The sequence below is a fragment of the Pogonomyrmex barbatus genome, unplaced genomic scaffold, assembly GCF_055798465.1.
Source record: "Pogonomyrmex barbatus isolate J1 unplaced genomic scaffold, ASM5579846v1 scaffold3, whole genome shotgun sequence".
NCBI lineage: Eukaryota > Metazoa > Arthropoda > Insecta > Hymenoptera > Formicidae > Pogonomyrmex > Pogonomyrmex barbatus.
In genome coordinates this window covers 20,655,574-20,665,372 of record NW_028297127.1, presented here as the reverse complement: position 1 = coordinate 20,665,372, position 9,799 = coordinate 20,655,574, and the positions used below count along the sequence as shown (strand labels likewise).

The 9,799-nt window shown below is 38.7% G+C and overlaps 1 protein-coding gene and 1 long non-coding RNA gene across 5 annotated transcripts in view; one reads left to right on the top strand and one right to left on the bottom strand.

Annotated features, from left to right (window-relative positions):
• The window catches only part of LOC105424690 (uncharacterized), a 106,269-nt gene that overhangs the window by 5,164 nt on the left and 91,306 nt on the right, over nucleotides 1–9,799 (bottom strand). For 3 of the 4 annotated variants that reach the window (XM_089078974.1, XM_089078975.1, XM_089078976.1), the window contains one exon: nucleotides 210–546. In XM_089078974.1, coding sequence (XP_088935100.1) covers nucleotides 210–546 — 337 coding nt within the window. Of the gene's footprint in view, nucleotides 1–209; nucleotides 547–1,358; nucleotides 3,295–9,799 lie in introns of those variants that run through there. The other variant, XM_011635050.2, reaches the window with a different exon arrangement.
• Nucleotides 6,484–9,207, top strand: LOC148936143 (uncharacterized). The gene is made up of 3 exons (XR_016139751.1): nucleotides 6,484–6,803; nucleotides 7,069–7,194; nucleotides 8,162–9,207. It is a non-coding gene; the product is annotated as an uncharacterized LOC148936143 (long non-coding RNA).

Genomic DNA, 9,799 nt, shown 5'->3' with positions numbered 1-9,799 from the left:
TATTCAATTATTTTTCAAAATACGACGAAGATACGAACAAAAAAAAAAAGGAAAAAAAATACATACAACTTTTCAAATCAAAAAAATTCGAGAAAAAAAACTGCGTTTTTATCGCGTATTTGTGTGCGTTATCGTTAGCTTTAAGTTATAATTCTCATCAAAGGAAGATTGATTCGAGATTGTTCTATTCTACAGACAGATGTGTGTACCTCTTTCTCGAGGAGGTCTCCTCGTCCGTTACGTCGGCGATGAGGTTTCCGGTAATAGTGTTCTCCTTGCTGGCGTCGTCCATGTATGACGCCACCATTGGAAGTGTACCGTAACTCCGTGTCTTCTCGTCCCGGTTTTCGCGCTGCAACCGTCGTAACGCGTTATTTATGAGAACAGATCGGCACAGGCTCGCCTCGGGATCCTCGATTCTCCTCAACTTGCCGGCGGAGATCTTGAGTAGACGGCGACGTTCCTCGCGGGCGCGATATTTGGCAGAGATCATCGTGGGTCGGCTCCTGCGGATCACTAGATCCTCTTCCAATCTCATTTTAGAATCTAAAAAAACAAAAAAGGATACGAATATAATATTACAATTATCGTTTTATTATTATTATCATCATCATCATTGATTAAGATTATATTTAATGAAGTGCTTTGTACGCTTTGTCGAATAGCCTCGTGAAAGCGATGTTCTTTTGGCGACGAAGCGCAAGATGCCGATAAGGATGCCGTGGCACATAGCAAAATAAACTTAAGTAGTAAGACGTAAAACAACAAGAAAAGTAGCTGATTACGGACGATTATTTCTTGGCTGTAAGAAAAATAATATAAGGGGAGAAAATGTGATTGATCAATTTTCTTATGTGCCGCGATCCTGATGAGTACCGTAACCTCTTTCACAAGTACACAGGTGAAACGTGTAGCTAATATATTTGTAAACTCATCGTATCTAATACATTTGTGTAAACTCGTGTTTATCGAAATTGCCATGAATTGAAAAGCTACTGAGAAATTTATTTGGTAATTCAAGTGAGTCATTTGCAATGCCGTCGATAAATGCCTTTAGATACCGTAGCGCAACGATACCGTCGATAAGCCGTTGTCATCTGTAGCAAGTAGGCTACCCTTCGAAGAATATCTGTTAAAGAGCTTATTTTTTACCGAGTACATAATGTGATACACGCGGTGTATTCGCGTTTATTTAGCGTGGAATAATATCTACAAAAGAGTATAATATCAGACAAATGACTCCCTACAAATGATTACGTGAGGAATATTTTTTGTATTATTATTATTATTATTTTTTTTTTTTCTTTACAATCTGTTTGCAAATTACTTATTTATCTGTTATTCATTTCATAACTTACTTCTTTTTGTATTAATTTTTTTACCATCATCACCGATCGTCACCATGTCATTTAAACTAACTCGTTTGTGACTTGTTATACGTGACACCTGTACCTGTACTTGTGTCCTTGTCCTATGCGCGTGGAAAAGGAAACGGGGGGAAAAGAGAGAAGGAGAGAATTTGATTCTCCGGCATTTCTAACGGTACGGCGGAGACGGTAAGACACGCGAGCGTGATTCTAGAAGGCAGGCTAGCGGGACGTAAGTACGCGCTTACGTCTCACGCACTTGGGACGTAGCGTGCTCGCGCACTACGCCGATAATGGACGGACGAGAGAGGTCTCTTTTTCTTTTCCCCCTATCGTCACCGTCGTCCGCGACTGACCCAGTTACACGGCGACCGGCGCTTCCGTCTTTCCGTCGTGGCGCATAAATAAATCCCGGCCGTTTGCTTCATATCGGAAAGGGGGAAAAATACGCGCGTACCGTTATCGCGGCGTTTTATAATCGATGATGATGATGATGATGATGATGATGATGATGATGATGATGATGATGATGATGATGATGATGATGATGATGATGATGATGATGATGATGACGACGACGACAACACATATCGGGTTGTTTCGCGGATCGTTGCGCGACTTGGTGAAATCGCGCTAACGGTCGCGAACATTGTCATTTATTATTACGGTGAAAATTTCCTTCGTTTGACTTCTGGAAAAGAGGCGCGGATCTTAAATCCGCTCTTTGACGATTAACCGCGCGCCTGAATTTTTTTTTCAAAAAAATTATCCCATTCGCGCGCAAAGGGGATCGTGTGTTACGATGCGTCATTGACGCTTAAGCGCTGACGTACGTTTGGCTAATGTTAACGTTATCTTTGAATAAAAAAAATAGGTATTGAATAACAAGTGCGGCGTTGAACGGTAAAAAAATGAGATTAGTATCCGTTTCCAATCCCGTGAATGTCCGAGAAAGATTTTCGCGAATGAGTACGTGAAGTCGATCGCGAGGTCATTTCCGGGAGATGATTCAACGAGAGAGACACGCGCATATTTGTAACAGTGCCCGATTCTCGTTAATTCCTAATCTCCGATCGATCCCACGCTTTCACGTGAAAATTGTTAATCCGCCGTTCCACCAAGATTGGTCGATAGCCACGGTCATCTATTTTCTTGTAGAAAGTCTTTTGCTTAATAGATCGCGCACACGCCACGCAGAAAGTCTCAAGAAAGCCTCAAGAGAGCTTCGGAAAAGGCGAATAGAACGTGCCGGCGGTGATTTTATATCATTTCACAAATGTGACGTATTTAAAAAAAAAAAAAAAATACACGAATTTTACATGAAATCGCATCGTTAATTTATCGCTCGATAAGCAAAGATACACGATTTACGAGTGCGGATTTTCCGCTCTGTGACACACGCAGAGTTGGAAATAACTGTTCCAGGAATGACCGCATTTGAGTCAGCCTGTACCCGGAAATGATCATCAAAAGCCAAGATTCGTCATGCTACCGGAAGATGTCGCATCAAGTATTTCTCCGGCGCGTTTGTAAGATGGTCATCGCGCCAAGTTGATCGCGTCGAAAGAATTCGACGGCCACACTTGTTGCTAAAACCGATCGTTGTGTCGTGGACTCTCCAATTTATCCTCCAAGGACAATGGCCTTCCAAGGCTCGCGATCTGGATACGCCTTTTTCCGATTCGGTCGCGATCATTTCTCGAAAGTCGCTCGCCTTCGAGTGGAATGGCGATTTAACTTACGTTAAATGGCTTTTACAAATGGCATGTAAGATTTACATCCTGTTGGTCGGCAAGCGAGATGTGAAAAATGCTCAAATGATGCTCATTGATGCAACAAAGTAAATTAATTTATATGTAAAGATATGTTGAAATAAAACTCAAAGTTCAAGACGTTTTGATCTCGAGAGATTATTCAAGTGTCACGAATCGATTCATAATTAATCGATTTCACGTGCAAAAGAAAATGCGACTGAAAATCGATTTTTGTATTATATACGTTTGTTTATTTCTGAAGATATCCGACACAATCTCATGCTGCAATATCTTGAAATTAAAAGATCCTTTTGTATTGTGACAAGTATTAATGGTGAAGGTAGCTAATTCCGTTTGCAAATGGCTTTCAAGTTTTCAACAAAGATGTTCCAGCAGCGTTGTGCGACCTTCGACATTGGAATGAAGGATTTACTAGATTTATCTTTTTATAAGCGCTAGTAAAAGAAGGTAGAATCGAGAAGAAATATTACGTTTCGAGATAACGATCAAATAATCTCAAACAGGCAACAAGATAATATAATAATACAATAAAAAGTTGAGTGACGTATGAAAAGATGGCCGAATCTAACTTATATGTATATTATATGATATATACGAGTGTAAATTTATAAACGAATCTATAGTAAAAAGATATTTATTGTAATAAATATTGTAACGAAATAAAGTAAAAAATCAGAACTTTGTTGTAAATTTCCGCGTTTCGATCTGCAGAAGAGACGCCATGCGAAACGACTTGTGAAAGCATCGATTAATCCAGATTCTGTAATCTTACGTGACATAGAATAGCACAAAACATAAGATCGATATACATAGTCCATCCTTATTTCTAGACTGTCTTAAATAATGCTTTAAGGTGCTAATACAGCTCTCTATCAGAGATCTTCAGTACATAATACAATCTTAAGAATAAGAATCGATTATAAAAAAAAAAAATTTTTTTCGAAAAACGTGTCAGGGATACAATTACTTCGCGCGGACTAGATTTTAGATGTTTAATAATTTTTTTTTTCTATTGAAAATTATATCCATAAATTCGGAAGCATCGCTCATATCGCAACTATGTGCACAACATTTTTTGTTCGATATCAGCTCGACGAGAAAGGGAAGGAGGGGGGAGGGGGGGGCGAAAGAGAGAGAACCGCTGCACGCCGAGAGCGATTTTACGGATGAAGTGCGCCTAGACTAACTTTCTCCGTGGGGGAAAAACCGTCATGGATACGGCGTTACCTAACCCGACGCGCCAAGTCCTCGCTAAGCACCGAACGCTGACTCGCGAGATTCCCCCCCTCCCCGGTTCTTCCTTAATCCTCTCCCTTCACGGTCCCATCGCCCTCTCGGCGCTTTCCTCCCTCCCCGTCATTTATTTACATACGCTAGCACATTGTTGTCCTCCTGCCGGCCTCGCGTGCACTCCTTCTCGTCGCCGTGCCATCTTAATCTCTCTTTAACAACGCGTATCGTCTTAACGTATTCATTTGGATTCAACAGACGGATCAGATTGCAAAAAAAAAAAAATGAGAATTTATTGAAAAGAAGAAAGGATATCGAACGAAGAGCTATAATGATATGTATACTGATCAACTGTTTCTGGTTTCACCAATGCTGTGAAAAAATGCGATTTTTTTTTTTTATCATCGTTTCATCAAGGAGTGAGACGAGTTGTATCACGCGCTGGATATTACGTCATCGTCGTCGCAGTCTTTGGCAATTAAATGAAACTCGGAGCTCGACTAAATTTAGCTTCCCTTGTGCACGCGCCATCTTATTGAGCAATTAACAATAGCATCGACAATAGCAACTAGTCGATATATCAATCTTCCAAACAATAATACGTCGGTTAAAGACATACTTTAAGACAAATTTATATTACTAGTATTTTTTATAGATAAAGTAGAAGTAGAAAATATATATCCTGTATAATACAATTCTAAATATCTTACATTGAAGACAGAAAATGAGCAAAATGCAATATTGAGATAAATACTTTTGTACAATTTGTACATTGAGAAATAATTTAATTATATTTAAACAATATCTTCACATACTTATTTACGATGTAAATAATACACTGGACATACCACATGCCAAAAGTTAATGACGATTTAGTAACATCAATTTAGTCACGACTATTTGGAAGCAGTAGCAATGGAGTAAACGATAATAACCATCTCCTAAAACCACAATACGAGCTTCGATCGCAGCACAACCGTAAACGATGTTTCTCATCGCGAATATGTTTGCCTCTATACCAGATGTTTCCATCATATCTTAACGCGATATCGTTTCGAAACTTTAATTATAGAAACATTAATTCTGAGAATCAACACTTTTGCAGAAGAAATAGACGAGAAATTTTATTTTTCATAAGTAAATTTTAAATAATTTAACTTTCTTAAACAAATTAATTTTAAGATTCCGAATTTTGTGTGTGTGTGTGTGTGTGTGTGTGTGTGCATGTGTGCGTGCGTGTGTGCGTGTGTGCGCGTGTGCGCGCGCGCGCGCACGTATGTGTAAAGCTAATTTGATAAAACCTGATCGAGAAATTTTCAAATTACTAATTGAAATGGAAGTCCAATCTACGATTTTCGATTTCATCATACGTATAATGCGAATGTATATAGATGCGTTATTGAAGCATGACAAAAATCAAGCCGGTCCGCTTGTATAATGGGAAAACTACGTAACATTCGATTATCCTTTCTTCATTTGAAGAAAGCAATCGATGGCGATCGAGCTATTTAAACGAAGACTCGACGGAGCGAGAGGGAAAAGTCCCGCGACTGTTGCACCTTTCGCGGAACAGGCCAGTCAATAGCCGTAGCCGCGTATTACGTGTGCCTCGGATAATTCAGATAATCGGGTAACGGACGGTAGCAGGGCGGTAGCTCATAATTCGTGAGCGTTATTCGAGCGTGCCTCGTCGTTCGCTCGACGTACGCTATCGATATTCCGCCGAAATGAGAGACGTCCGGCGTCGGCGGCGTCAGCCGTGGTAGTGGTGGTAGTGGTGGTGTAGTGGTGGTGGTTGGCAATGGTGGTAGTAACGGCGGTGGCGGTGGCGGGCGGTGCCATATTGAACGAGAGAGACTCGAGACCGAGCGGAGGAGAGAGAGAGAGAGAGAGGGAGGGGAGAGGGAGGGAGGGAGAGAGAGAGAAACAATCTCGTGTGGTATTACGCGCGAGGAACGAGCGAGCGAGCGAACGAACGAACGAACGAACAGCCATGACGACGGCCCGTTTGCCCGATCCGTTCTCCGCCGGGGCCTTGGAAGGAATGCAGCGGATGAAAAGAAATCGCGAGCGTGCGCGCGCGCACGCGCGCACGCGAGCGCGCTTATAAATAAATCTTGCGGACGGTGATCCGCGAGAGTGCTGTCGGCGTGACGTCGGCGTCACGTCGCCCATTTCGCGTTGGGGTCTTTTTTTCTCTCTCTTCCTCTCTTTTATCGTCTTGAACTTTATTATATTAATCTTGCGTCGTAATATTGTTGAATTTTCATCGCGTTAAAAAAAGTTAAGGTTCGGTAACAATGAGGATCTGCAATATATTTGCAGTTGGAACGCATGTGATGTATGAGATTTATTTCAAGAATGTTCAATGGAATGTGCACTGAAAAATTAATATTCATAGGATACTTTTAATAATGTGGGTACCAATAAGGTAGATAATGAAGATGACTTGATCTCTATTTGTTTAAATTATTCAAAGTCGTTCATTGAACAAATTTGTTGTAAAGTTTCTATTTTTCGATATTAAAACTTCTGTTCTTATCAATATTATCTGGTCAAAAATCATCAATGCTTTAACATATTTTCTTCATGATATCTAAGATAAATATTAATATAAAGTAAAAACTGCGTTTCAAAATGTACAGTTATGCTTTATCTTCTTAATCTCTAATTCCTATTTTTGGATCTTGCTTTAGGAATGAGAAAAATGAACGATGGTAATGACGATAATTCTTAAGTATCTCATATAATGAGCTTCAACATCGGCTAACTCGAGGATTTATTAAGCGTCAGTTTGTGGAATGCGTCGTAAAACGGCTGACGTACGTAGTCTCAACGAAATATCTTTGCGTAGCTTTATTTGACATTGTTATAGTTTCGACACAATTTTCAATTGTGGTTGATTAAATAAAGCCGCATTTCGAAACAAATAGGAAACTGCAAGCATGTGCATTTAGTAGAGACCTAAATACCGATTTATCTGGCCCTAATTATAGATTCTAGAGTTCATTATTAATTACACGCAACAACTCTCACTCCTGTGATCGAACGATAAAAGAAATGAATCCTTTCGGTGCATTGTGACGACGTACATTGACGGCAACAGTTTCATAGTCATTTCTCGCGGAGGCGAGCGGTTTACGAACGTATAAATAATATAACAGAAAGGAAACAAATTACTCGACGAATTCGATTTTAGTTGAATAATTTTTATTAAATTTTTATATATATTATAAATCATAAATAAAAGCTCCTCTGGAGTAGATAAAGCGTATACCGTCGCGATCAGCATCCGAGATGGCGTTTACTTAAGATATTCCCCTTAGTGTCGTGACGAGCCTTCCTTCCGCGGGAATGCGAGCAATCGATATATCGGTATTCCGCGATAAGAATTTCGCCGTCGTCACGCACGGATAACGAAGCTCCCACGAAATAGAATGGAGCATGTCTTTCGCTCGCGGGGAGAACAGTCGGGAAAGGAACGGAAAATCACAACTGCTCGTGAAACAAACGGTACCGTATCCCACATAGAAAGTCCGGCTTATGATAAAATAAGTTTCGTTTCTCGAAATTTTCAAATTCTGGCTTGACGAGAATCCTTAGAATTATCCTAGTCGTAGAATTCACGATGCATTTCATTTAATTGAAACTTATCTCTTTATTACTAAAATTATCTCTTTATTACTACGCGAGTGAGTTAATTTTTTTTTTTATTTTTTTTTTTTTTTTAGGATTTCGTTATTCAGCAGCATTTTGTAATGATCGTTTGTCACTTTGACTCTCTTTCAGAAAAAAATGACGTCCAGCGAATTCCGCTATTCCCTCGATTTAGAGAGCGTTCTAAACAAGATTGTGTAGAGCTGTGCGGCTAAATAGGCCGTGACTATTCGGACGACTTTCTCTCACAACCGCAATGAGCGAAGACGTCGACGCACTAGAAAAAGATCATATTTCAAACAAGATTGTGAAAGAATCAAAACATTGAATTTTTTTTTTTTCAAGACAAAAGAAAGAAAACAATTCGAATTCCCCTGGATAATCGTCGAAACTGGGAGCATTGAAACAAAAGCAATTTATGGAAATGGAAGGGCGTTTAATGTAAGCGTAACAATTTCGTGTGTCGACTCATAATAACAAAGAGTTATTATGAATTTTCACGAGAAATCAGTAAACGACAAATAGGTAAAATATATGAAAACAATTTTTATATAGTTTCACATCGATATCGAATGAAATTTTTCTTCGCGCAATTCATACAATGTTACACTTAGAGATAACGCGAGCTTCTCTTTTTCGCTTGCTTTCCCTGCTATTTTCGCGAGATATCTCCAGAGGAGAGGAAGAAAATGTAACTTTTCCCTGTTTCCTCAAGATTTCTTCAACATCCATCATTTTCGGATAATTTGCCGCGTTACTTCGTCAGCCAATGGTTAAAGAGAGGAAAACGCGAGTCATTGGTGAAAAGTATCAAAAAGCGTGTCACGATATTGCCACTTTAGTTTTGCGAAGCACGGGAATTGACTCGTGATAAGAGCGATTACTCAAGTTTCACGGTGTATAGGTCGATAATCAACTATTTCATAGAGATACTTGTATAGAACGCGCTGCATGGTCTTTTGTCGCGATGTTTTATTATACGCCTTATGCAACCTAGATATCATCGGTAACAAGAAGAAAGTTAAGTTTTGTCAAGTATTGTGTCAAGTAAAATTTATGATTATGATAAAACAGGATTAAATAAGGCCGTTTTTATGCTGCCTTCCGATTTTCATTACACAATTCTTTTTGTATTGTATAATTGTTAAGAATGTCAAAAATAATCATTAGAGAAAAAACTCGATCTATAAAGCTAATTAATTATTAAATATATTATATATAATATATATAATTATTAATTATTATATATTATGATACCTAAGTCCTTTTCATGACTAGTAAGTAAACTAATAAGATATTTTCGTACATTATACTGCTCTGCCAGCATATTAATGTCATTTTAGACTACAATATTTATTGCTCCAAGAAGATGAAGTTCATGATAAAAAAAAATTATTTTTTAATATTTGATGATTCTAATGACATTTTAAACTCCAAGGTAAATCTCGCAGACGCGAATTTTTTCCAATACTTTCAAGTAAAACTGTTTAAAAAAATAATATCTACTCACTAATATCACTAATATCACTAATATTCTCAACAGTAACAATAATATTCTTTACAAAGATTTTATACACTAGCTAAACAATTATATTTAAAGATAGCGACTTGATTGCTCTCTCTTGCGGCGTTACTCGCCGCATTATTTTAAAAAGGATGTTTTTGATATTTATTACTGCGGTATTTCGACGTCGAGTTTAGATACACATATCGGTAACAATAATCTTGCCTCGCCTATCACCGGAGACATCCGGAAAATATGAATTCAGG